At 33.9% G+C, this 27,495-nt stretch overlaps 3 protein-coding genes across 4 annotated transcripts; 1 reads left to right on the top strand and 2 right to left on the bottom strand.

Moving 5' to 3' along the window:
* Nucleotides 1-694: 694 nt before the first annotated feature.
* On the bottom strand, nucleotides 695-3,815 carry LOC105777942 (deoxyhypusine synthase). Of its 2 annotated transcripts, XM_012601471.2 has the most exons (8): nucleotides 3,614-3,815; nucleotides 3,266-3,511; nucleotides 2,726-2,893; nucleotides 2,360-2,578; nucleotides 1,791-1,877; nucleotides 1,541-1,646; nucleotides 1,212-1,447; nucleotides 695-1,057 (listed from the first exon to the last, which is right to left on the bottom strand). In XM_012601471.2, the coding sequence occupies exons 2-8, from the start codon at nucleotides 3,458-3,460 to the stop codon at nucleotides 977-979; spliced, it is 1,092 nt and encodes a 363-aa protein (XP_012456925.1). In that variant the 5' UTR covers nucleotides 3,461-3,511; nucleotides 3,614-3,815; the 3' UTR covers nucleotides 695-976. The 2 variants fall into 2 exon arrangements, with proteins under 2 accessions (XP_012456925.1, XP_052478847.1); XM_052622887.1 differs by lacking the exon at nucleotides 3,614-3,815 and having other exon boundaries at nucleotides 2,726-2,889; nucleotides 3,266-3,413.
* A 9,383-nt stretch (nucleotides 3,816-13,198) lies between these two features.
* On the top strand, nucleotides 13,199-19,777 carry LOC105776323 (phospholipid-transporting ATPase 1). The gene is made up of 7 exons (XM_012598913.2): nucleotides 13,199-15,467; nucleotides 15,567-15,873; nucleotides 16,363-17,080; nucleotides 17,180-17,303; nucleotides 17,440-17,659; nucleotides 18,234-18,692; nucleotides 19,276-19,777. Exons 1-7 carry the CDS (start codon nucleotides 13,952-13,954, stop codon nucleotides 19,493-19,495), a joined length of 3,564 nt encoding a protein of 1,187 aa, XP_012454367.1. The 5' UTR covers nucleotides 13,199-13,951; the 3' UTR covers nucleotides 19,496-19,777.
* Nucleotides 19,778-19,900: 123 nt separating this feature from the next.
* LOC105776326 (chlorophyll(ide) b reductase NOL, chloroplastic) lies at nucleotides 19,901-27,489 on the bottom strand. Its single transcript, XM_012598917.2, has 13 exons — nucleotides 27,186-27,489; nucleotides 27,014-27,082; nucleotides 26,269-26,330; nucleotides 26,060-26,146; nucleotides 25,246-25,313; nucleotides 25,099-25,147; nucleotides 24,941-25,026; nucleotides 23,664-23,721; nucleotides 22,719-22,769; nucleotides 20,801-20,851; nucleotides 20,684-20,725; nucleotides 20,244-20,354; nucleotides 19,901-20,099 (listed from the first exon to the last, which is right to left on the bottom strand). The coding sequence occupies exons 1-13, from the start codon at nucleotides 27,457-27,459 to the stop codon at nucleotides 20,052-20,054; spliced, it is 1,056 nt and encodes a 351-aa protein (XP_012454371.1). The 5' UTR covers nucleotides 27,460-27,489; the 3' UTR covers nucleotides 19,901-20,051.
* Nucleotides 27,490-27,495: the final 6 nt, after the last annotated feature.

Genomic DNA, 27,495 nt, shown 5'->3' with positions numbered 1-27,495 from the left:
TCAAATTTATTAATAAAATTACATTTTTTCCTTTTTTCCTTTCTTCCCTCTTCTTCTTCTTCTTTTTCTCTTCTCCTTTCCCTGTCTTTCCTTCCTTCTTTCTTTTTCTTCTTCTTTCTTTCTTTTTTTCTCTTCTCCTTTCCTTTTCTTTCTTTCCTCCCCTTTCTTTCTTTCTTTCTTTCCTCTCCTTTCTTTCTTTCTTTCTCCTTCTGCCCCACCACCGACCCCCCAAATAACACTGAACTGGTGCCGCCAATGGTTTTGGCACCTTTGGTGCCGCCAATACCATTGGCGTGACCAGTGAGATGTCACTTCAGTCTGATTTTTTTTTGTCAGGTTTTTTTTTTATTTTGGTTTTTTTTTTTATATATTTTGGTAAATAAAAAAAAAGTTTATATATTTTGGTAAATAAAAAAAAACTTGTAGTATTTTGGTAAATTTTTATTTTTTTATAATATTTTTGTAAAAGACCCGTAGACACTGATTTTATATTGTTTTTTTAATATATTGCTTTTAAAGAGGTTGCAGAGTTTATGAATGCTTTAATAACTCAAAATAGTTCGAGTTTGACTCAAAACTTAACAATGAATGGTGCATTAGTAACTCTCCCTGTGCATTTAAACAAGCAAATTGCTGCAAATTCTTCAACCATCAGATGGGTGCATTAGGAGAGGATAAAGGTGACATATTGCCATAAAATGAAAGCAATTTCATCAATAGCATCTACACTACAACCAAAATTCTTATACAACGAACTAGAAAGAGTGATAACAGATTCGTCTGACTCTTCTACACTATAATAAACTCTCCCTTTAAAACAAATTTCGACAACTCTCAGCATGGTTTGGTTACCATGGCAAAGTACAAGTTACCTGATAAATAATATCATGAGAAATCATCTGTCTTCATTAGGATGCCACCACAGAGATAAATAATAAGATATTTAGATGAATCTGTGCGGTTGAAAACAATGGTACTAGGCCGCAAAATTTTTCGACCTTGAAGCAAATGTTTCAGCTACCAGAAGAGGGAAAGCAATAGTTGCATCACAATGTACCTGATTCCATACAAATCATGAAAGGAGTCAGGAACTAAGATGATATATTTGTTTATTTGAGGAAAAAGAAATATGGTAAGCAAACTTATTGAAGTTGAAAAGAGAGTGTATAACAATGGAAGATGAAAAGCAATAGGGTAGACAAAAGGCATACCTTAACTGTTTTAGCAGAGCCTCGTATTTTCCCCCATGAAACAGCTTCATCTGGGCGGGCTCCGGAATCGCTCCCATCATACTCTTGAGCAGTATTTATGTAAACAGCATAATCGGCACCATTACGCATCATATTAGCATTACAGATATGATGCTTCGGCAATCCCCCTCCTAGAATAATCATTCCTGTTTTCCTAGGACTTGCATGGACTGCTTCACCATTCATGGCCCTAATATCTGCTCAAAAAGTAATCAAGTTAGATATTCACGTCCCCAGTTCTTGAGCAGGAGCAGTCAACAAGCAATGTAGATGGAACATAGAACACCTACCTTGCACTACATCAATTATCAGACCTGGGCTGCGAAAAGAATGAAAATACAACATATCCCCTAAAGAGCCATCTGTTAATCCAGGACAGAAAACAGGAATATTGTTCTGGAAAATACAAATAAATAACAAAAATGAGCATAGTTAACAAATGGATAGCTGTACAGATCATCATTGACACCAACAAAAAAGCAGAGGCGAAAAAGTAGTTACATTCTCATAGCATTAGGCTAAACTGGTAATGATACTTGCCTTGTATGCCCAGTAGAGGTATGATTTTCCATTATTTATTTCTCGTCCCAAACGTGCAATTAACTTTGATGGAGTCCACAATACATTCTGTACAGACCAAAAGCATGAGGTAGGAGGAAATTAACAGAAATAATAGAAACCACCAGACACAAGAGAAACATCTACTGATGGTAACTGAAATCACTGGAAAAGACTACAAATGAAAGCTGAGCTATTCTACCATACACAATAATTAGACTCAAGAAATCAATCATCCTTTCAACATTTATGGAAAACTAAAAGGTCCCAAAATCATTGAGACAATTCAAAAATATCAGACTGACTAGAGGGCATGACCTATGTAACTCAAACTCAGATGTACCAGATATGTGTGTCTGACTTGAATATGTTCAAAATTTTTTTATCCAAAACTTTTCCATTTATTTGGAAAGTCCTTGGAGGGTCATATCTCATACTCATATCTAGATATGTAATTGACATGGATGCTGAATGCCAGTACTTCAAAAATTAAGTGGAGCAACATCTTGTATGACATAACAGAATCGGTGTGTGTATTTGTGTGAAAGTACCTCTTCATGCTGTTCCTTCAACATCTGATCAAAAATTGGAATGATCCAATCCTCAAATTTGCAGTAATTGTCATTAGGAACCAACAAGTTACCAATGCGATTCAATCCTCTTGAACGTAACTGAGCACCAGGTAGCGAAAAATCACCCTTATATGTTGGAGCAAGACATTTTATAATATCTTCTTCTATGCCACCAGTTGTAGTAACTATTACATCTACCTAAAATCATTTCAAAAGTAACACTACTCAAAATCCAGAGGCCCTAGGGCATCAAGAACATGACAGATTTTTAAATGAAGCCAAAGACTAAATATGTATTCCAAAAATACCAATTCTACACAAAAGAAAGTCTGATTTGGAACTCACCATGTGATGCTCAGTAAGATATCGAACAGTGTCTCGAACACCAGATGAAATAAGATTTGATGTGAACCCCAAAAACACCTTGGATCTCACAGATTCTCTGTAGGTAGGATCCTTCTCCTCTTCACTGCTGTCCTCAGCTATAGGCTCATCAGAAAGCCTCCAATCTAACTTCATTGATCAAGAATACCTTTATGAATTAAGCAAACAATGCTACGTTTGGGAACATAAATCAGAAAGATTCGGATTTGGATTTCATTTAACATATAAATTGTAAGGATGAATAGTATACATTAGGTATAAACTAGTAGAGATCCAATACGATTATATAATTTATTTAAAAGGCATGAAGTTCAAATTCACAAATATCTATAAGAATTTCAAATTCACTACTAAACATGCACCCAATATATCTATTATTTTGAGAAATTATCATAAATATTACATTGCTAAGTACTTTTGAAATCCAAATCTATCTTTTTGAATTTTAAGTTCCCAAAAACCATCTAAAAGGGGAAAAAAATCTAAATAAACGAAACCAACCATCTCATTGACAATTTCAACAGCTTCTCCAAAATTGGAAGCTTGAAATCCAGTGGAAAGCATGGATTTGAGAAGTCTGGAGTAGTTTACACCCTGATTGAAATCATAACCTTCAATTCTAGTGCAAGTCCCTTCAAGGGAATCTGAGTCTTTGAAAACAGTAGAGCGTACAGAGTTTACAAGCTTATCATCCATTATCTCCTTTTACCGCCTTTCGCCCTTCGCCCTTCGCCAAGAAAACTGCCACTGGAGAAAAAAAAAACTCCATATGATTAGCTTTGATACTTAGAACTGCAACCATAAGCGGAAAAGAAAAAGAACTCTACACTGATAGGTTACCAAACATACCAATGCGTAGATTGCTTTATTGTATCAAGAATACTTAATTGCAGGGTTGTCGCCAGCAGACGGTGGCGGTGCGGTGAAGATGAGAAGATAACGGTGGCGGAGATGGGATATGAAGAAAAAGAGTAGCGGAAGAATGGGGGCAGAGTGCTGAGGTTGAGGCTGCGTGCAACAAAAGCTAGTTTGATAACCGATAAAACGAGGGTTTAAACTATAACTAGATTATGGGAGGCAACAAAAGTGGGTCAAAAATAACAATAATAATAATAATAATTTAAGTAAAAAACAATTAGAAAAATGATAATAATTTGTTTTTTTGAGCAATAAATTGTTTTTTTAAAACAAAACTAATACTATTTTTTTTGAAAGTCTAATAGTAATTTTTTAAATGAAAATGAAAGGTAATTTTAAAAAAAATTTATATAATATTCATTTCATTTATTATTTTGTATATTATTTTATGTTTAATAAATTTAAAAACTAAGATAGTTAGTAAATATATATGAAAAGATTATTTGATATATTAGGAAAAAATTAAGTATTAAATATTTTTTAAAATAATCTCATTATAAGTACTGATTAGACCTGTCCATGGGCCGGGCGGCCCAAGACTACTCGACGGCCCGCCTGAAATATGAGAGGGTTCGGGTAAAATATAGGCCCAAATATGGGCTTGGGCAAAAAACGAGGCCCGTTTAAAAATGGGCCGGGCTCGGCTCAACTTTTTGGCCCTGGCCTGCCCTACCGAATATAATAAATATATATTTTTATTTTATTTTTAATTTTAAAATACTTTTAAAATATTTTTATTTTTATTTTAAAATATTTTTTGTATTTATTAAAAATCGGGCGGGCCGGGCTTACTCTTTTTTCTCTGCCCAAGGTGGGCAAAATTTCAGTGCCCATATTCGGGCCGGCCCGGCCTAAGAGTCGGGCCAAAATTTTTTCCGGTGACACTCTAGTAATCGATTAGAGTCGCCGCTCACCTCTAAAAGTGACAGGTTTGATAAAATATAGGCTCGAAAAATGGGCTTGGACAAAAAAAATAAAGCCGTCTTAGAAAATAGGTCGGACCTCAGGTAATATATTTTTGCCCAAGCCCGGCCCGACCTGAATATGCAACAAAATGTAATTTTTTGCCTTTTTTTTTCACTATTTTGCTACCATTTCACTAGTATATTGCTATTATTTTGTTGTTATTATATTACTCTTGCTTTATTGTTAATTGTGGTACTATTTTAGAGGCATTTACTTATTAAGTTACACCTATCTTAGTGTTATTTGACTATACATATTTTTTTAAAAATTTATTTTCAATTTGATGAGGAATATTTATTTTAATGTTTTTAGTATTTTTGATGTATTATATTTTTAAATATATATAATTAATATGGGCCAAGCTCGGGTTTTAATATTTTTATTTAGGCTGGGCTTGGGCAAAACTTTAGGCCGCCCATTTTCGAACCAACCCAGGCCTAGCAAACGTGCCTAAAATTTTAGTTGGACCCGACCCAACCCATGAGCACCTCTAGTACCGATCATATATGTTGTCCGACTCCAACTCATAAATAGGAGGATAATGCGCTTTAACGCACTTAAACTCACATATTCCTACATTGGTAACAATGCCCATGCCAATCGAACTAAGACTTAATCGACAAAATTCTTATCTTTTTATTATGGTAAAACTTGAAAATTATTCATTTAATATTTTTAACCTTTTTAATATAATATTTTTTTATTTTGAAAGCTTTATATAAAAGCAATAATTTTTCATAAATTTGAAATATAATTGATTTAATATTTTCTAATTTAACATTCAGCATCTTTTGTTAAAACTTCATATTAACTAAAATTTAATATAAGGTATCAAATAAAAAACTAGTGTTAAATGTTTTACTTTTCTTTGAATATGTAAAATTTTGTCTTTGAGTGTAGTATCGAAACACTTTTTTTTTTTATTAATCTCATTATAAGTTCTTTATCATATCTGCTCTTTTTGATAGTATGTTTAGCAATAATCCCTCCCCAACCCCCGTAGTTCCTCCCTAACCCTTAAAGAGCAGGATAATGTGTTTTAATACACTCGAACTTACGTCCTTCTACAATGATAATAAAAACTCAAGCCGTCAATATGTTTTGTATTGATTCATTTCGAATGAGTTCTTTTTTAAAGTGGATGTGTGTTAGAGGCAATTTTGGTTAAGTTATTGTTTTACTCCATCTCATTTCACTTTTAAAAATTTTCATTTTAGCCCATTATAATATTGTACAATCTTTTTTATATTTTATTAAATTATACTAAATTATATTAACATGTTATATATATTTTAAATATATTAAATTTTAGTACACTCATAACGTGAGTAAAAGAAATTATATAATAATATATTTATTAAAAGTTTAATAATCAAATGAACTTATCGATGAAGAGATCTTTGTATGTAGTCTAAAGGTTTTGAAGATCCAAGATATCCTAATCATGATTATAAACTTACCCTAGACTTGTATGGTTTAAAGCAAGCTTCAGAGTATATTATAAGAAACTTTCAAAATTCATGCTTGAATAAAGTTAAATGAAGGGCAATGTATATAAATTTTGTTTATAAAGATAAAGGAATGTGAGATGATAGTTGCACATGTATATATGGATGATAGATTTTTGGATTAATATCTGAGCAAGCTAAAAAGAAGCTTTTGTTAAAATGATATAGTTAGAGTTTGAGATAAGGATGGTAGAAGAATTATCCTATTTCTCAAGTTTTTAGATCAAGATGGAATCTTTCTATCTTCAAAAAAGTATGCTCGCGACTTAGTTAAGAAGTTTGATTTGAAAGGATCAACAGTAATTAAGACATTTATGAGAGTTTTAAAGGAACCAAGCTCAGATGTAGAGGGAGTTGCAACTAACCTTAACAATTGTTGTAGGATGATTGGTAGCCCTCTTTATCTCATTTCAAATAAGCAAAGATTTGTGCTACAATATAGGGTGCATGTATGTAAAATATCAATCTAATCCTAAAGAGTCTCAATTAAAAATTTTAAATTCATATGATTTAGATAATGTGCTAAATGATCTTGAGGGTCTCCTCAACCATCATACATCAGAAATTTAAATATAGAGAAACATGATGTCGCAATATCTTCTTAGCTAAAGGCTCATTTTTATATTTCTTTACTAATCTAAATGATCCCATTATTTTTCTAACTTCTCTACTTTTTGGGTGTTTTGACCAGCACAACTATAACTGTCATCATAATCCTCATCATAGCTATAATCTCTATCATCCATATCGACATCCTCATCTACTAAACTTTCGTTACCTTGGTCTACACATTGTTGATCTTACCCGGAATGAATGGGTTCTTCCCTTCTACTCCTGGGTTTTTTTTCCTAATTCATCCTATTTGCTCTAAGCTTCTCAATGAGTTTTTCATTTCTTTCATTTCTCTCATCCGCCTATCATTGCCGTTCCATCTGCTCCTGGATATTTTTTTTTTGTTTTTCGTATCTCTTTTGTTGAGAGGACATTTACTCTTTCATAACTCTTATTTTCTCTTGCATGGTAAGATACTGTTGATTACTGGACTGGTGATGTTAGCAGCCTTGACTCGTCAGTGATGCTCCAACTTGGTTCTAGTTTTAGGGTTTATAATACCATGGGGGATATTGGTAAAACTGATGGCATGAATTTTGTAGATTTTGATTTTGTAGGTTGGTTTGGTTTTGTGAGGGATATTGTTAACCAACATGCAATGGGTCTTGGTTTGATTTCCTAGTCTACTCCATATTTGCTCTAATGCTATGACCAATAGAGTCTGTAACTTGATCATTGGCTAGGTCAAACTCAGTACTAGGAGGATTGTTAGGATCTACCCGGTTAAGCAACAAGTAACAAAAGTAGCGGAATAAATTAAGAAATTGAACACACAAATTTAACGTGGAAAAAATCCTCCAAAGAGGATAAAAAACCTCGAGCAAAGATAATTTTATTAAAATGGCAAAAGAATGAAGAGTACAAAAAATGGAGATAAAAACTAAACCCCAAAAACCCGAAAAACAAAGAACCCTCAAAACGTAAACACAAAATTCTCTGAATGTGTTATGAGTTCTAATCTAATGGGTGTCATTACTAAGATTGTAAAAGAGCCCATTTATAGGCTAAATTCATATGTCAAATAATAATAAAATAATCTAAACTAATCAGTGTTTGACTGAAACAAATAAACAGAGTTTAACTAAAAGATTATTTCTCAAATTTGACTAAAAATAGGAGTTATACTTAACAATCTCCACCTTGACTCATATTTCTACAACGCCATCTTTGCCAAAGCTCGCCACGAGCCTATCTTGAACTATGCAGGGAATTAACTGAGTCAAATTTGTGCTTAGAAATTGGAAGACTTCTAGCCTTCGACTTGTACACTGCCAAATCAAAACTAACCCGGGTCTGATTTTCACGACCATAGTGCCCTAACTTTTCAAAACCTGCATCCAAAAGAGAACCTCTCTTCAACGAAACAGTCATACATTTTTCCTTCTTAGTACCAAGTTGCCTCCGCTCCAAACGAGTTGACTTCAACTCTGTAACGGATGAGGGATGTCCGATTTCACCGGTCACTGTAGAACCTTCTAGAATATAAAGACTGTCAGTTCTTTTACCTTTTAACAAAACGAGAGCTCCATGAGATACTTTAATACCACTCGACTCGATGTTGATTCTGTATCCTTTCAAGTCTAAAATACTCAAGGAGATGAGATTCTTTTGTAAATCAGGTACATACCTGACATCTGAGAGTGTCCTAATTGTCCCATCGTGTGTCCTAATTTTAACAGTTCCACTACCAACTACCTTACTAGATGAATCATTTCCCATGCGCATAACTCCACCTTCAACCGAACTGTATGTAGAGAATCATTCTCTATTGGGACACATGTGAAAAGAACATCCCGAATCTAGGATCCACTAAGTCGTGAACTTGGAGCTATCACTCGTTGACACTAACAAGAAATCATCACCACTTTCATCGATCAAATTAGCACAAGCTACATCTTTCTCGTTACTCTCAGCAGCTCTTTTATTTTGCAGTTTATAACAATCTACTTTGACATGACCTAACTTTTTACAATAGCGACACCTTTTGTCTCGTTTCTTTGATGCCATCAAAACGGAAGCTTGCCTATCTGCCTTGTTATCCAAATGAAGCTCATTGTCGAGTTTGTCTCTACTCAACAAATGACCCTTCACATCTTCGAACGAAAGTTTGTCTCTGCCATAAATCAGGGTCTCCCTGAAAGACTTGTATGAAGGGGGTAAAGAGCACAATAATAGTATAGCTTGATCTTCATAATCAATATGAACCTCAACGTTCCTTAAATCATTTAAAAGAGTAATGAATTGACTGATGTGATCTCTAAGAAGCTCACATTCGTTCATGCGAAACGTAAATAGACGTTGTTTCAACACTAAAGGGTTAGCCAGAGACTTAGTCGCATAAAGAGTTTTTAACCTTTTCTACAAGGCGGAAGAGGTCTTCTCCATCAATACCTCCTGTAATACCGTATTCGCGAGGCACAACTGGATTGCAGACAAGGCCTTTTCATCAAGCTCTTCCCATTCTATTTTATTTAGATTCTCAGGCTTTTTCCCAGTAACAACCTTTTTCAAACCGAATTAAACTAGAATTGCCATCATCCGAACTTGCCACAGATTGAAATTTGTCTCACCATCGAACTTCTCAATTTCAAACCTTGTTGTTGCCATATCTGAATGGGCTGATCTTTGACAAAAGTAGCGGAATAAATTGAGAAATTGAATACACAAATTTAACGTGGAAAAACTCCTCCAAAGAGGGTAAAAAACCACGGGCAAAGATAATTTTATTTTAATGGCAAAAGAATGAAGAGTACAAAAGATGGAGATAAAAACTAAACCCCGAAAACCTGAAAAACAAAGAACCCTCAAAACGTAAACACAAAATTCTCTGAATGTGTTATGAGTTCTAATCTAATGGGTGTCATTACTAAGATTGTAAAAGAGCCTATTTATAGGCTAAATTCATATGTCAAATAATAATAAAATAATCTAAACTAATCAGTGTTTGACTGAAACAAATAAACAGAGTTTAACTAAAAGATTATTTCTCAAATTTGACTAAAAATAGGAGTCATACTTAACAAGGATCATTAGTGTGTGGCTGCACCATATCTTTCCACGCTCACCGCACAAATTCTTAATGAGGTGAATGAAGGAAAGAAGATAAATGTTTGGCGAAGAAGGAAGAAGAAACAAAGGTTGGGAGGAAGTCTTAAATTCTCTTAGGAGAGAAGGAGATTTGGTGGGTTGTCTACATGAGTTTGTGAGCTATTTGCATGGCTCTTTTATAGGGAATGACAAATTTGGCTACGTGTCCTAAGATTATTGACGTGGAAGTTTGATTTGATACCCTTGATAGTGACAATGATGTAATGTCTTAAGATGGGATATGTTAGGGTGGCTAACAATTAACTACTCTAAGTTTTCACGTGATCGTCATATACCCTTAACAAAGATACATAATTCGCTAAATTGAGGTTTGCAAACTAATCATAAATGAGGAGGTGCATAGTTCGCCAGGTTGAGGTTCGCGAACTAATCACGAGAAGTTGTAAGGACCATTATATGAGGCATAACAAAAATCTAAAAATTCAAAACTTATTTTCTTAAACTATAAAAATATTTTTAAAATATAGTTATGCAAAAAAAAACCCATAAAACTCTAAAAAAAAACCTTAAAATTTTGAAAGAAACTAAAATATTTTTTTCCCAATTTAATGATGTTTTTATCGTTGACAAATCTCAATGTTTTCGTGTAAGTTATCTTTTATTTATTTTTTTTAGAATTTCAGATTTTTCATATAGCAATAATAATCTTATTTATTTAACAAAAATAAAAAATAAAAAAAATGTCGAATATGGGGATATGAATTTTCTTTTAAAGTTTTTTTTATATATTAGAAAATCATATGCAATATTTATGTCCAAATATGAGTTTAATAGGTGAAAATATCAGATATGAGAGTTGATACTGTTGGCCAAAGGTGTAAAGTAGCAGTTGAGTTTCTCTTCCCCTACCAAATTTATGTGCCCACAATTAAGAAGGAATTTCTCAAATTTGGTAGGGACGAAAAAATTACGGCTTTAGTTGTGTATATCAATTAAAATATATTAAAATTATTTTATAATTTGTATAAATATAACTTTATGATTATATTATAAACAAATTTAAATTATTTTATTGTAATTAAAATCTAATAAAATGTGATAATTATTTTTTTAAAATTATGTTAAAATCAAAATTAACAATAGATAATAAATAAATATTTAAGTTAAATCATATGGATAAACTTATCTATTTTTATTTAATTAAATATTTATTTTGATTATCTAATTAAATATTTAAGATAATATAAATATCTAATATTCATTTTAAAGTTATTTGGAAATAATGATAAAACCTGAGGAATAGATACATTATCTAATTTAAAAATACTTTTTAAAATGTGATAATTAGTTTTTTTGTTAAAATCGAAATTTTAAAATAAATAGATAATAAATATTTAAGTTAAATTAGATAAATAAATTATCTAATTAATTTTTAAAATTCTGATTATCTAATTAAATATTTAAGATAATATAACAAGTTATCTGAGAATAATGATAAAACCTAAGGAATGGATAAATTACGTAATTTAAAAAATACTTTTTTAAATGTGGTAATTAATTTTTAATTTTATATTGAAATCAAATTTTAAAATGCATAAGAATATAGATAAAAATAAGTATTTAATTTAAACTAAATAGATAATTTATTTATTTAATATTTATCTAAATACAAAAAAGCTATATATAATACAGTAAAAATCATATGTTAACTTCTCTCTTTTTTATTCTTTTTTAAAACATTTAAAAAAACAAACCTTAAATAATTTCAATAATCTTTGCATATATATATATATATACATGATCCTAAAGAATATGACAAAAAATGAAAAATAGAGAGAAAAGAAAAGCTTTACTGCGTGGGATTGGGTTGTGATAATGGATGATATTCTCATTTATTTATTTTTTAACCTTTAAACATTCTTTTAGAATTTTAAAAATAATTTTGAAATTATTATCAAAAAATCTAAAAGTACTAAATTAATATTTTATCCATAATTCAAATGTCAAATTAAAATTTAATCATTAAATTAACATACCATATCATCGGTCAAGTGCCTAAAACATTAAAAGTTATATAATTAATCCTTAAATTAACATGCCATATCATCGGTTAAGTGACTAAACCCACATCTTTCTACGCCGACAATAATGTATGATCTCATTTAATATAAATCGTTTAATATAAATTTAAATCGTATGATCTCATTTCTCGACTCCATCCAATATTATTGAGAATGGCCATTTAATAATTTACCTCAAAAATATTTAGGGGATTGGCCCCTCCCTTAGCTTCATCTCTGATTATCAATGTATCAAAATTATATTGATGAATAAATAAATATTAAAATGAAGTGGGGTGGAGTTGTATGAAGTGGTTAAGCACCAATTATGTATACAAATATGGAATGGAAGTGAATGGAACAGTCCCATCATATTATAGGCTTTGTCTCATCAACTGCTCTTTTCAATATACATTTCCCTTCCTCACATTTTCTTAACAGGAGGGATCTATTTATTTATAAAATTAATATTTTGTTTTTTTGGATATTGGATAGTGGCTTCAACAATTTTATTATATTCATTGATTTAATATATACCAAACCCAATTTTCCATTTACTTGCTTCAATTTTTGTGAAAAGATAGAGAATTATAAAATTAAATTCTGTTTGATAAATTTAAAATTAATATTAAATTTATTTCAGTATATACTCAAAATTAAGTAAGATTATTTGATAAATGTAAATTTTATAGGTAAAATATTTAAAAGATAATATTAAAAGAATTGGAATTTTTGTATATTAAGTGATAAGTTTTATATGAGTTATCTGTTATATATATAGTAATCTGTCCGATATACGAAACTCTTCCTTTATAAAAATTAGAAGAAAAAACACTAATTGTCTAATAGAACTCCTCCTACAGTATGGTAGTTGATACGTTAAGAAAGTTTTACCGGTAATAAAAGAATAAAAAATTGAATTCATGAAAATTTAATTAGTAAATCACAAGAATAATTTCCAGTTAATTTAATTTTTCAGTCATTAATCAAATCTAATTTTAGCCAAGATGAGTTTCACTTTTTTTGAAGTTGTAATTTATTATATTAAAAGTTCGTATCCAACTCAAACACAGATAAAAAAAATAAATTTATTCAATAATTAATGTAATTTAAATTATTATTATTATTATTTTTCCAATTACTGTGTGAAGATCGAACAGCATACGAATACGACAGTGATGAGTTGTTATGAACGATTAAACGAGTAAACGACAGTCCAGAGCTTCTAGAAACAGGAATTAAAAATGGTTGTTTTTTTAATCAGAATCCAAGAACCTTCTTCTCTCACCATGTAAAGAATTTTTATTTATTTTTCATGGTCAAATAAAAATTCGGGATTGAAATTTTCTGGTGAAATGAAAAAGACTTGATTTCAACTTTTTCATTGATTGCTTTGTTAGTACAAAAATTTTTCTTGAAAAACCCGCTCTCTCTTTCCTATTGGTTTTCCATTGCAATGCGTTTTGACTTTTGGACATTTTCATCTCTCAGCAGCTAAAAGAAAACAACAACAGAATCGAAAACCTCGAAACCCCAAGCTGCATAATGAGTGGTACATCTACCATCATTATGACTCATATTCCATTGTCTTGTTCTTGAACGTACTCGCTTTCAAGTTATATTACCAAAGGATCATAAACTGAAAGGTTCTTACTGCTTTCTCCTTCCTTTCTGCTTTGTACTTTGTACAAGTTGAATTTGTTTTTGAACTGGGAGAGTAGCTTTGGCTTTACTCGGCTGATTGGAATTCTGGGTTGTTTTCTGTTTCTTATTATCTGTTGCTGAAGTTTGGTTTTCTAGCAAACCGTAAGCTGGGTATTATATTCCTCTGATCTGGGATCCTGCATTTGTTTCTGGGATGGATTTAAAAACCCCAGTTTTGAGATCTCTTGTTGAGCATTAGACCAGCAAATTTGGTTGAAACCATAATCTGTGCCTTTTTTTTTCATGATTTTTGTTGGTTTGTTGACTTTGAGCTGTTAGAGATGTATTTGATCCATAGATAGTGGTTTTTGTATTATAGTCCTCTGATCTAGAAGAAGAAAGTTGGAGGGGATCCTGCATTTGTTTTTGGGATGGATTCAAGAACCTCATTTGAGGATTTTTATAGTATTGAATCTGCCTTCAGTTCCTCATCAAGAAGGAGCAATTTTTCTGTTCAGTCCAAAGCTTCGGGTGGGAATTCGATTAGGGAAGTGAATTTTGGTGATTTGGGAACTAAGCCTGTGAGATATGGATCTCATGGTGCTGATTCAGAAACGTATAGCATTAGCATGTCACAAAAAGAGATCAACGATGAAGATGCTAGGTTGGTACATATAAATGATCCTGTCCAGACAAATGAGAGGTTTGAGTTTTCTGGGAATTCGATTCGGACCGGGAAGTACTCGATCCTAACATTTTTGCCTAGGAACTTGTTTGAGCAGTTCCATAGAGTTGCCTATATATACTTCCTTCTCATTGCTGTGCTTAATCAGCTGCCTCAGCTCGCAGTATTTGGTCGTGGAGCTTCCATTCTACCATTGGCATTTGTCCTTTTGGTTACAGCAGTTAAAGATGCATATGAGGACTATAGGCGCCATAGGTCGGACCGGATTGAGAATAACAGGCTAGCATCAGTTTTGGTAGATGATCAATTTCAAGAAAAGAAATGGAAGAACATTCAGGTTGGTGAGATAATCAAGATTTATGCAAATGAAACCATTCCTTGTGATATGGTTCTGCTCTCAACTAGCGATCCAACTGGGGTTGCATATGTGCAGACTATTAATTTGGATGGAGAATCCAATTTGAAGACACGCTATGCAAAACAAGAGACCCTTATGAAGATTCCTGAAAATGATAAGGTTATTGGGTTGATCAAGTGTGAGAAACCCAACAGGAACATATATGGATTTCAGGCGAACATGGAAGTGGATGGGAAACAACTGTCACTTGGTCCCTCCAATATTATTCTTCGTGGCTGTGAGCTAAAAAATACTGCTTGGGCTGTTGGGGTTGCTGTCTATGCTGGTCGTGAGACTAAAGCTATGCTTAACAGCTCAGGAGCCCCATCTAAGAGGAGCCGGCTTGAGACTCATATGAACTTGGAGATCATCTTCCTCTCACTGTTTCTTATTGCTTTGTGTACAGTTGTCTCTATTTGTGCTGCTGTTTGGTTGAGACGCCACAGGAAGGAGTTGGATTACTTGCCTTTCTATAGAAGAAAGGAATTCTCTGATGGAGAAGAAGAGAATTATAATTATTATGGATGGGGATTGGAAATATGTTTCACATTCCTAATGTCAGTAATTGTGTTCCAGATCATGATTCCCATCTCATTGTATATTTCCATGGAGCTAGTCCGGGTTGGTCAAGCTTACTTCATGATTCGAGATACCCAGATGTACGATGAGTCTTCAAATTCGAGATTTCAGTGCAGGGCTTTGAATATAAATGAGGACCTAGGACAAATAAAATATGTTTTCTCTGACAAAACGGGTACACTTACTGAGAACAAGATGGAATTTCAGTGTGCAAGCATTTGGGGGGTAGATTACAGTGGTGGAAATGCCATTTCACTAGATCAGAATGATGGTTACTTTGTCAAAGGTAAACAACAAATATGTTTCTAATACTTTTTTTCATAGAAAGGAATGTTTTTGAGGTCTCTTTAGCATTTTCTGACTTTGTTTCCTTCTTTCTAATCAGTGGATGGAAAGGTTTTGAGGCCTAAGATGAAGGTTAGGACTGATCCGGAGCTTCTACAATTCGCAAGGAACAGAAAAGAGACACAAGAAGGCAGTCATGTATATGATTTCTTCCTTGCATTGGCAGCTTGCAATACAATTGTGCCTCTAATTGTAGATACGCCTGATCCTACCGTAAAGTTGATAGATTACCAAGGAGAGTCTCCAGATGAACAAGCATTGGTTTATGCTGCTGCATCATATGGATTTATGCTGATAGAACGAACCTCTGGCCATATTGTGATTGATATTCAAGGAGAAAGGCAAAGGTAATCCAAATTGCTGACTTCTATATTCTTGAATTTATTTTCAGCATACATACATACGCACGTACATACATAAATATGAGTCTTTGGAATTTTCCTCAACTAATTTTGCACGAATATCATGATTTTGAACTAAACTCTTAACCTGTAAAAGTGGAATGACCTGTATCTTTCATGGTTCAAATATAGTTTTTATAGTAGTTGAGGTTATTATCATTATTTATGCTACTTATTCTTTGCATATTTACCTAGTACTAAGGTAGGTGAGAAGTCTGTGAAAACCTGTCTTATTTTTGCTGTCACTTTCCTTTTCCTTTTATTGTTGAAAATTTGAGACATTGAGATAACGTAAGGTTAAGAATTGACATTGAAATTTTCATGGTTTGGGAGAAAAAAAAGGGAGATGTGCTGCTAGTTTTGCCAGTGTTGTACTCCTGGATTTTAATTATATTTTTCTTCTGTTGATGAATAAAAATATTTTGGGCCATGCAGGTTCAATGTTTTTGGTTTGCACGAGTTTGATAGTGATCGGAAGAGGATGTCTGTTATATTGGGGTTCCCCGACAGATCTGTAAAAGTGTTTGTAAAAGGCGCTGACACATCAATCTTTAGTGTCATAGATAGATCCATGGATATGAAGGTAATACGTACTACTGAAGCCCATCTTCACTCTTACTCCTCTTTAGGTTTGAGAACACTTGTTGTTGGGATGAGAGAACTGAGTACTTCAGAATTCAAGCAATGGCACTCCACATTTGAAGCAGCAAGTACTGCTCTAATGGGTAGAGCCAGTTTACTTCGGAAGGTTGCGAACAATATTGAGAACAATCTCCATATACTAGGTGCCTCTGGTATTGAAGATAAACTGCAACAAGGAGTGCCAGAAGCCATTGAATCTCTTAGAACAGCAGGGATAAAAGTATGGGTGTTGACTGGGGACAAGCAGGAAACTGCCATATCAATTGGGTATTCCTCAAAGCTCTTGACTAGTAAAATGACACAAATCATAATTAACAGCAAATCTATGGAGTCATGTAGAAAGAGTTTAGAAGATGCCATCATTATGTCTAAGAAACCCACAACTACATCGGCTATATCAGGCACTACAAATAACACCGGAGGAACGTCAGGAGCTGGTTCAACTCCTATAGCCTTGATTATGGATGGCACTAGTCTTGTATATATTCTTGACAGTGAACTGGAAGAAAGGGTAAGGAGTCATAAATTCATGTTTCTTTTTGGTTTTTTTTTTTTACACTTATGATGTTCTGCATGCTGGTTTGACTTAGTTTTTCATCTTTGCTTGCAGCTCTTCCAGTTATCCTGTAATTGTTCTGTGGTATTGTGTTGTCGGGTTGCCCCACTACAGAAAGCCGGAATTGTTTCCCTTGTAAAGAAGAGGACTGCAGACATGACACTTGCCATTGGGGATGGTAATCATCAATCAATTTATTTTCTAATCATCATCATCATCACCATCATCTTATGATCTAGAATATAGCAAAAAATTAGCTGCTTTCTTATTGGTGATTTGGGCTAAATTATTTCACACTGCCGAATGCTTGACAGGTGCCAATGATGTTTCAATGATCCAAATGGCGGATGTCGGAGTTGGCATCAGTGGCCAAGAGGGTAGGCAAGCTGTAATGGCATCTGACTTCGCAATGGGGCAGTTCAGATTCTTAGTTCCTCTTTTGTTGGTCCATGGCCATTGGAATTACCAGAGGATGGGCTACATGATACTTTACAATTTTTACAGGAATGCAGTATTTGTCCTTGTTTTATTTTGGTGAGTTACAATTTTTAGTAAATGCATATATTCAACCTACATTAGGTGTTTGAGCATGTTGGTGGTCTAAGCCAACATTATTTTCACCTTAGATTCACTGCATAGTCCTCCATCACACCAATAGTATAAAAAAATGTATCAAATAGCCTCCATCACACCAGATGCACATAGTGCAATAATACAAATATATAGACATCAATCCCGTACTCTCCCATACCCCGTACACTATAATACAGGGTACCAGTAAGGTTTTGTTGGCATGCCAACTATATCTAAATCTATTCCTACCAGTTTACTAGGGCATTTCAATCAATAGCTGCATGCAAGTATTGATCTTTTACTTGTACACCCCTCTTGTACTAGGGATTTAGACTACCTTACCTCCCCACTGAACAAAGAAAAAGTATAATTCTTCCGGTGCTCACTTGGATTAAGATAACTGAATTTTGATCGCCGTTGGTTCAAAATCATTACTTATGTTGGGTTCAGAAATAGAAGTTGAATCACATTTTGGTCAAACAAAATGGAATTCTTTTGTAGATTACTTTTTAAACTTCTCTATGTTTATTTGCAGGTATGTGCTCTTTACTAGTTTCACATTGACCACTGCAATCACTGAGTGGAGCAGTGTGTTGTATTCTGTAATCTATACAGCATTGCCTACGATTGTGGTTGGTATTCTTGACAAGGACCTGAGCCGAAGGACTCTTTTAAAGTACCCTCAGCTGTATAGGGCTGGTCAAAATCAAGAATGCTACAACAAAAAGCTTTTCTGGATTACAATGATCGATACTTTCTGGCAGAGTGCAGTCGCCTTCTTTATTCCTCTTCTTGCGTACTGGGGCAGCACCATTGATACATCGAGCATAGGAGATCTTTGGACTCTTGCGGTTGTCATATTGGTTAATTTACACTTGGCCATGGATGTTAACCGGTGGAATTGGTTAACTCATGCAGCTATTTGGGGATCTATAATTGCAACTTTCATTTGCGTTATGGTTATTGATGCTTTACCATTTTTAGTCGGTTACTGGTGAGCCTCTTTTATCATCATATAGTATATATGTTTCTGTTAGTTTTATTTACTTTAATCGAGCGAATTGAGAAATATTTTCAACAGTTACCCCATGAAATACCTTAAAACATTAGGTTTTTCCCTTTCCTGCTAACAGAAAGGCCTATGTTCTACAAGTACGTATAAGTACATATAGAGGTGGTAAATATAGGATCGACTTTGAATTCGAGTCATTTTATGTTCAGATTTCTTTGAGTTTCCCTTCTATATATCAAATAGATATGCATGTATGCATGTGCACGTGTGTGTGCTCTCATGAACGTGCATATACATGTACGTACGTCAGCATGATCATCCTCGAGTTTAGAGATCTATGTACTTAGCAGCAATCTCGAGATTAGAACATCTCAAATTCTCAATTATGATCTTTTGTCCTTAGCAAAATGGAAATAATTATTCATGGTAAAAGATTTACTTAGTTGATTCTATGCTGCTAATGATTTGCAATATATTGGTACTCCAAAGTAAATGATTCATTGATATTTTGCAATGTCCATTGTATGATATGTTTTGACCCTTACCAACTGATGTGCTTTGACAGGGCCATCTTTGAAATCGCGAAGACCGGATTGTTTTGGTTGTGTTTGCTGGCAATCATCGTAGCCGCACTAATTCCTCGTTTTGTTGTCAAAGCTCTTTATCAGTTGTATGCACCATGCGATGTTCAGATCGCAAGGGAAGCGGAGAAGTTTCGGACTCTGTGTGAATCTGGAGCTGTAGAAATAGAAATGAATTCAATCTTGGAGGTTCCTAGGAGATGAAAAGGATGATTTTGTTCTTCACCCCTCTTTCTATCATGTTCTTTAGGCTTTGCAGAGCATTATTCTCCGTTGCGGACGTTGCTTAGACTCTTCATATTTCTTGAAGCAATCGTGACATATGTCCGGCTCATATTTGCACATGGATATGGTCATCACATGATTGTTTGCTATCCGAAGGATAGAATTAGTACACCTTAGGTTGGTGTTTATGTTGTTACATATCTTATAACATTATTTCATGTAAATTCTTTAATGAAAATGAAATGATACAGTTTGATTACACTTTTTGTTGTCCATTCTTGAAATTTTTCTTTCCAAGTCCAAGTTGGGTCAGATTAACCCTAAAGCCCATTTTAATATTAAAACAACCAATTTTGGCATAGAAAATTAAAGAAAATAAAAGAGTGAAGCATTAAAAAGCACTAGGGATGGAATTCTTGCTAAACAAAAAACAATATGTACATGAATTCTGCGGATGTTACACACCAATTTTGGCATAGAAAAATGGGGGTGGGATCTTAAAGATTTAGGAACTTTTCATATTGGATGATGTTCTTCAATCTTCAAGCACGTATCGGTTTCGTCTTGCACCGAATGCTAGTCTCTGCATCACGAGGGCAGCCCAAAAACACATAAAATAAGTGGACATCTATTTTACTACACTACAGGTTAAATATTTGATGCCAGTAAGTTCAGGAATGATTAAAAAAAAAAAGAGAGAGAGAGAGAAACTGCATCATTTCTTAACTGAAAATATTTGAGAGTAAGCTTTCAATCCAGTGAGGAACCGTATATAAGTTGGCTTCCATGATCCACTTGCTGGGATCGACCTGATATTCGGCACGAGGTAGTCTGCAACCTATGAACCCCACCCACAAAACAGTGAACAACGAGGAAAAATAACGAACAAAATTGTTGACCCTTAGATAACAATTACTAATTTGATCAAGTTTACCAAGTAACAGTGTCCATGCAAAATTATTCCGCAAGTGACCAGATTTCAATAAATTTATTATATTAAGGTACTGCAATCTTATTTCAGCTCAGGTCTTCACCATATTTAGACAGAGACTTCGAGCCCATATATTTTCTTTAATTTGATCAAGTGTAATCTCGACATGTCAAAACTAAAAAGCTATAAATAAAGAACCATAGATTAAGCTTGTAGATTACTACCCTAAGTCTTACCACTTCAGCAGGTTCTGCTAAAACATTGATGAAAAACTTGGCCTGAAAACGACAAAAAATTAGAATTTTTCTTTTAAAAACTGAACTAACAGGAGAAGGATATGATGTGTGGTCAACCTGCTTTGTGGTTGCACCAGACATGAGAAGATCAGTTGTAACCATTCCAGGCTGAAAAGGAAAAGAAAAATAAATGACAGTATGAAAAAAGTTTAAAAATATAACAGATAAAGATAGCATTTACGGACCCAGATGGGTGTTAGACACCTGTATATATCCAATATGGGTATGTTTAATTTTTTTAAAAGATTTTCATGTATTTGAAGGGTCCTAGGAGGGCCATATCCTCATACCTACTACTGGATATGTGTTCACGAGTGCTTGAGATATAGATCCTTCATGAAAAATGAAGAGTTGGAATGACATATTTCACAGAAAGGGGAGGCATTTCAAATAATCAATTACAACAAGCACTCAGATGACATCTCACCTCTGGAACCCGACATGAGGTCCATAAATTCTTTTCTAAAACTTGCAAAGCAAACAAAACTGAAGGGGCAAGTAGCTAAAATGCGTGGATTTAACAATGGAGAATGAAAGGAGAGTAAAGGTATACTTTAGGTTAGCACAGTAAATCAAATTATGAGATAAAACTTAAAACTATCATGTACATTCTTTTTCACCTGAGCATCTTTTCAATCGAGGCACACCATTTACCTAACAGCAGTAATAGAGCTGCGCATTTTTCTCTCCTACTTCAGGGATATGCTAACTTCACAATAACTGTTAACAATTTTATGATGCATAGGTGCCTTCCCTAATAAGAAATGCATGTATTGTCACCTTCATGAATTGCATGAAAACAGTCTTTGCTAAAGCATTCCAAAAATCAAATCCTTATCTGGCCACTGCTTGATCAAAACTGGGATTAAAAATGAAGATTGAACAAAGCTAAAATTGGTCTTGAAAGGAAGATTGTTAACAAGATTGGAGGAGCACTATGTATTCACCAGGCTGGCATTGCTTCCCACAAGCATACAAATCCAAATGGAGCTACTTATTCTCTGAATCGTAGTTTCTCTTGAAAGGTCGAACGAAGTAAGCCTAATTTATAATTAATGTCTTAATCAGTAGAACCCATTTTTTTATCTCACCAGTGGTAGCATTTAAACTAACCACCAAGGCATTTTGGCTCATGTAGAATACTTCTGCTATACAATGAGTACATATATAACCGTGACCTTCTGAGGACTGAAGGCCCTATTCAAGGACCATGAACAACAGTCGTTTCAGTAGAAGTTTTAGCGAGAAACATGTATGCAGGTGGTTAGATTGTAATTTTGGAAGAGATAAACCCACAACATTAACATAGGTTAGCTACTATTAGACCTTCACAGAAGAATGATACTAAAGGGCCTGTGTATTACTGTCGTACTTGCTAGCTTTGTTGCATAGGCTAAGAAATAAAACAATGGTTTTTTTTCCTTTGCCTTAAACTATGTCTTGGGACTATCTAAAACTTCTAGATGTCATGATTTGATGAATGTTGTGACTGATATAATATTTTGCTCCAAGTCAGTTCCAGTGGTTCGTATTGAATGGAAAGGTTAATCATCCTCTGATCTTGTTGATCAGCTTCATACCTTAGACCTGAAACCTTGGGTGATATTTGCAATTTAATTCTCCGAAACTAAGGTCCTTCTGACTGAAAGAGAGTAATCGGATAGTGTGTCTAAATTTTTGAGGCACATTTTGAGATGTAAATTTAGAAAATACAGTTGGTGTAAAAAACTCCAATACTGTTTAGCTTCCTTGATTTTTGGTTTTAAGCATTTTTGTGTGTGCATAATTTATCTGGAGGAAATCCTGTGGAACTAATACGAAAGCAACAAATTTAGCCTAAAGCACAAATGCATCAGGCAGATTTAAGATTAAAAACAAGATAAGTAGAGAAGAGAAATATACAAGTATCATTCAGTATGCCAGGCTTAACATTAAGAGATGGAAATTAAATGATTTGTTTAACGTAAAAACATACCGATAAATTATGTACTACGACATTTTTAACATCTTGCATCTGCAGTTCAGCCTGTGAATAGGTAAGAAAACCCAGCATTACAAAAGAACTTCCATAGGAAATGTCCTTACCAGAGAAGACAAATAAACATTATAATCATTGAGAAGATTGTTTACATTAGTTTTTTTGACCGACCACATACAAAATATTATAAGGAAAAATAAGAGAGAATAATAAACTGTTGACAAGGTCCCAATGCATTTATATCCTCAAATGTGTCACTCTGATGCCTATTGTGCTCATTTTGTCAAAAACTAAACTATTCCTATTTCAAATGGTTAGAAGAGAGCAACTCCCAAGATTCCAAATTGTACTCACTTATACAATCATTTTGGGGGAGAAAGATGCAAGGAAATCTTTTTAACCAAAGACATTATGTCAGCTTGAGGCTCAATTTTCTGCTACATAACAAGGACAAATGGTATATGATTTGTCCTTATCCTACATGCATAAAATACAACTTGGATCCTACTTTATTTCCTTATCTAGAATTCTACTACATGCATGCATAATAGGTGCATTTACACACCCTCAAATATTATAAATTCTGACAATGAGGATGGTGAACTTTGAGCCTCAGCATAAAAACTTATAAAAAGGAAAACAAAGTCCTCCTTAAAACTTGAATGGTTATGGTTTCATGTCCAAAAGAAGCAAATAACCAGACAAAATTGGATTTGTGACTTAAGGTACTTATTTAACCCATCACACCCTGATTTTTTACAGTAAGCTTTTTATACCGCTCAGAAAATATGCCATAAAGAAAAGGAATCTTGAGTTGTTTCAAAAAGGAAAATAGACAATATACCCAATTGCAAACATGAACAAAAAAGAAAACAATTGAATTTGTTTCCTCCCAAGAAGTTATAGAATGCAAAACACTATGCAAGACAAGTTGAACATTACCTGCAGCGATTTTGTCAAATGCACAACGCTACGTTTGGTTGCTCCATATGCAGCAAACCTGTGTAAAAAGAAGACAGATAATCAAAGAAGTAAAAACCCGAACAAAAATATGACATAATGATTTGAGATACACAATGTAATTCATATGCATGGAAGAATGGAAGTTAAGATATTTAATACAGCCTCCTATGTTCTTAAGCTGCAATAACAGGGAGATGACTCTATTAGCCTAACCAGAAACATAACAGAACACTTTAATGTAATTTTCCTATCCTAGAAACGACATGCTAGGAAAGACTTGTACAATGACAGATGTCATGCTCGAAAAACAGTGAGTATCACTTAAATGAAGCATAAAAATTCAATATAAACCTGCTATGAGGTTGTGATAAAGCAAGATGATGGTGAACAAAAGGCAATACATATGGCAATTGGAAAGTAGAGTGCAGTGATCAGGTAATTTAAAATTACCACGAAAATTGGGTTGGAATACCAGAAGGTATGAAGCTGAGACAATGTTATGGCACTGCACATGCAAGATATAGATATATTCATTTGCTTATCTTTTAAAGGAAAACTTTCCATCCTTTGAGCATCCTCCCTCTTACCTTTACCACATTTAAGGTCACCTTACTAACCATAACCAAAAGAAACATAGAACTGAATTATCCATTTAAAGCATCAATGAAGATCCAAGATTGGTTTTTCCATCAGAACATAAAGAAAACAAAGAATGAAAGCACTCACATTTTTCACCTGGTTTCATCAAATTAAACTCTTAATGAAAAAGTTGAATAGGCTGATGAAGAACTTCACACAGTAACTATCAATGTATTCATGAACTACTGGAAGAAACAGCACAAATTTTGACTCATTTCGGCAGCAATAATGCAAGCCGCATAAATTCTAGGCAACAACAAACACAAGCTCGGGAAAGGGAAAAAAAGTTCAGGTAGGAATTCACCCAAAAGAAATTCAGGAGATAAAGGATCAAGCATGAGCAGAATACTCATTCACACCGCTTCCTCTGATGTTGATAACCATAAAATTGTTACCAGCAGTATTTATTCTCAACAAGAACACGTAATCAGGACATCAACTGTGATAGTAGAAATTTCCCATTCGGAAAGCACCCAACTGTATTTGATAGATAAAGCCGTAAAACAACTTCCAGAAAATTGTTTGCACTTTATCCAAGAAGAATTCACTAGAAATTAAACAAAACAGCTCCCAATATTTCTGGGCTACAGTACAGCAATTAAGTAAAAGAGGAATACCTAGGGGTTGGTCTTCCATCTGAACCAGCTCCATCAATGTTAAAAATATGACCACCTCGAGGCTGCTGCAACATCATCTTGATGGCCTGAGAGACAACTATATCCATCAGAACAGAACTAAAACAGTCCAAGCAAGAAAAATGAAAATTTGTTTTTACCTCTCGGCAGCAAATCATCAACCCAAGGGTGTTTGTAGAAACAACTTCACTGCATAAGGACAACCCAAATTATAAATCATTGGAACAACATACCAAAAACGGATACAGAACAAAAAGGGAAAAAAAAGATTGTATATGCAAGCTCACATAAGATCTTCATCTGATGCTTCTGCCAATGGTTTATAACTATAGGCATTGGATCCTGCATTATTAATCTGCATCATTCTCAACATAGAGTAAGATTATAACAAAGGAAGAGAAGCATTGCCAGAGTAATATGCAAAGCTTTGTACAGAAAAGAGCATAAGACATCAAAATCAATTAAGGAAACAAATGAAAAAGGGAAACCTCTTTGGGGATTGATAAAGACATGTCACACAAATAAGTGCCATGATATAAAACCCAGCTTTGAGGTAAATGAAAAACATGTGCAGCAGCAAACATTAATGTTTTAGGACAAGTTCGAATGGAAAATGTCCTAGCAGTGGACTTTTGATCTTAAAAGCATCATGTTTTATTGCATCAAACAACGATGGAAGGTTCTCTGGCTTAAACCAACCAAACAAATATTTGCATGTTGTGACACAGTAGACGTTAATTTTCAAGGCTGTTTCCAGTGGCAGAACTAAAAGAACCCATCAACTCATAGTCATGATTTTTTTTTTAATATTCATTCCTTGATTACAAACTTTATTGTTGTTCGCTGATAATATGATCTATTCTTAAAATTAAATTCAAAAAATTTTGTTAAAAAGTGAAAGACCAGATAAGAACTCATCTTCAACACAATTCTCCTAAGCAGCTGCTTGTTGAATCCTATTCATCAAGAACTTCTAACAGATCTCATAAATCATCATGTAACAAGCTAGACTGTGAATTTCCAGAGATATCAGAGTTATTCTCTGGATAGAAATTTTCCACCAAACTATAAAGTAGAGGGACCAAGATAAGACATAAATACCCATATGTCGATGTACCCCAGGTTCTTTTGTGCAAATAAAACTAAATTCTTCACACTCTCTGCCTCTCTAACGTCACACTGAGTACCCTGTGAAAGAGATTTGTTCAAAGCAGCAACAAGCTTAAATTGGAGAAAATTTATGCATGGAAAATGAAGTCGAATGCATGCATGAAGAATTGGAAGTCATGAAAATGTCATAGCAGATGTACCCACACACGTTGTTCCCCATATTCTTCTCTGAGGTTGTTAACAGCTGATTCCACCCGTTCAGCTGTCAAAATATCAGTGCAAAACTAGTCACTCAATTCCAATTTCCAATTAGCTTTCTGACCATAGCTCTACTTTCTGATGATTCATCACATAGCGTGATAATCAAGTACAAGTGATGCAAACTCAACACATAATTTCAAGCAGTATTACAAAGCTAATTAACTGGTGGAAAGATGATAAAAATATTATTCAAGAATAGCAAACATTCCACTGCATCAAATTTGATATCATTAAACAAACGTTCAAAGTTATACTCTAATTTAACTTTGTGTTCAACTCTTATTCCTAACCAATGATTTCCAGCAATAGAACTGAAGGCTGGGAAAACCAACAGGACAAGGCAAAATACAAAAGGGAGAAACGACCAATTGTATTAGTAGTTCCTCCAACCAGAAGATAAAGCTCTCCCCAATATGTTAAAGGCAAAATAATACACGAAAAAAATTTCAATTCTCTCTGGCTATCCAACACAAACATATTCAACTTTTTCTAATAAGAATCAAAGCAACATAGCTGTTTGCTACCCTTTAATATCTTCAAGGTAACAAATACTTTTTCATTACATATATATTAATCACATGAAACAAAAAGTATACAACTTTAGCCAGTTATATAATAGTTATACTACAATACAGCTTAAGGGCTTTGCTGATAAGAAATGAGATAAAGCAATAGAAGTCTTACCAGATCTTGAACAAATTATGACATTGTCACCTGCTATCAGAAATTTTTTCGCCAAGGCATACCCTATTCCTGAAACCAATAAATTACTTTCATAGTTTTTCTCACAGAGAGAATAGTTAAATGCTTCTACATTTGCTTATTTAAGTTCATTCTACAGATTATCCTCACTAACCTTTGCTTGAGCCAGTTATAAGAACATTGTAAGGAGGAACCATGGGTTCTCTTTCTCCGTTGATGGAAGCTTGAGCTTTTACTAGCAGTGGAGAATTGGAGGAGATTGTTGGAGTTGGAGAGTAGTAGTTATTTCGGAGTGAACCATTAGCTATGATTCTGTAAGGTTGAAAATGGGTCTGTTTGGAGATGGGAGAGAAGATAATTGGATGAGGTCTTGGAGACCCAAAATGAGTCAAGAATTGGCAAGTAGAAGAAGAAGTTGCAGTCGCCATTGATGATTGAGTTCCAGTGTTTGATTGATTAGTTTC

Source organism: Gossypium raimondii, chromosome 10 (genome assembly GCF_025698545.1).
Source record: "Gossypium raimondii isolate GPD5lz chromosome 10, ASM2569854v1, whole genome shotgun sequence".
Taxonomy (NCBI): Eukaryota; Viridiplantae; Streptophyta; class Magnoliopsida; order Malvales; family Malvaceae; genus Gossypium; species Gossypium raimondii.
Note: the sequence above shows the minus strand (reverse complement) of the source record. Positions and strands in the feature narration are given on the sequence as shown.

What these genes read in the sequence shown, in the direction of transcription:
- LOC105777942 (XM_012601471.2), bottom strand. Translation starts at nt 3,460, where the DNA reads ATGGATGATAAGCTTGTAAACTCTGTACGCTCTACTGTTTTCAAAGAC. An exon ending in TTGAAATTGTCAATGAGATG is followed by an intron (nt 2,894 to 3,265) that starts GTTGGTTTCGTT and finishes TGATCAATGAAG; the next exon opens with TTAGATTGGAGGCTTTCTGA. An exon ending in GCTCTGCTAAAACAGTTAAG is followed by an intron (nt 1,058 to 1,211) that starts GTATGCCTTTTG and finishes GTATGGAATCAG; the next exon opens with GTACATTGTGATGCAACTAT.
- LOC105776323 (XM_012598913.2), top strand. Translation starts at nt 13,952, where the DNA reads ATGGATTCAAGAACCTCATTTGAGGATTTTTATAGTATTGAATCTGCC. An exon ending in ATTCAAGGAGAAAGGCAAAG is followed by an intron (nt 15,874 to 16,362) that starts GTAATCCAAATT and finishes TGGGCCATGCAG; the next exon opens with GTTCAATGTTTTTGGTTTGC. An exon ending in GACACTTGCCATTGGGGATG is followed by an intron (nt 17,304 to 17,439) that starts GTAATCATCAAT and finishes AATGCTTGACAG; the next exon opens with GTGCCAATGATGTTTCAATG.
- LOC105776326 (XM_012598917.2), bottom strand. Translation starts at nt 27,459, where the DNA reads ATGGCGACTGCAACTTCTTCTTCTACTTGCCAATTCTTGACTCATTTT. An exon ending in TATAACTGGCTCAAGCAAAG is followed by an intron (nt 27,083 to 27,185) that starts GTTAGTGAGGAT and finishes TATTGGTTTCAG; the next exon opens with GAATAGGGTATGCCTTGGCG. An exon ending in TAGCAGAACCTGCTGAAGTG is followed by an intron (nt 20,355 to 20,683) that starts GTAAGACTTAGG and finishes TGGGGTTCATAG; the next exon opens with GTTGCAGACTACCTCGTGCC.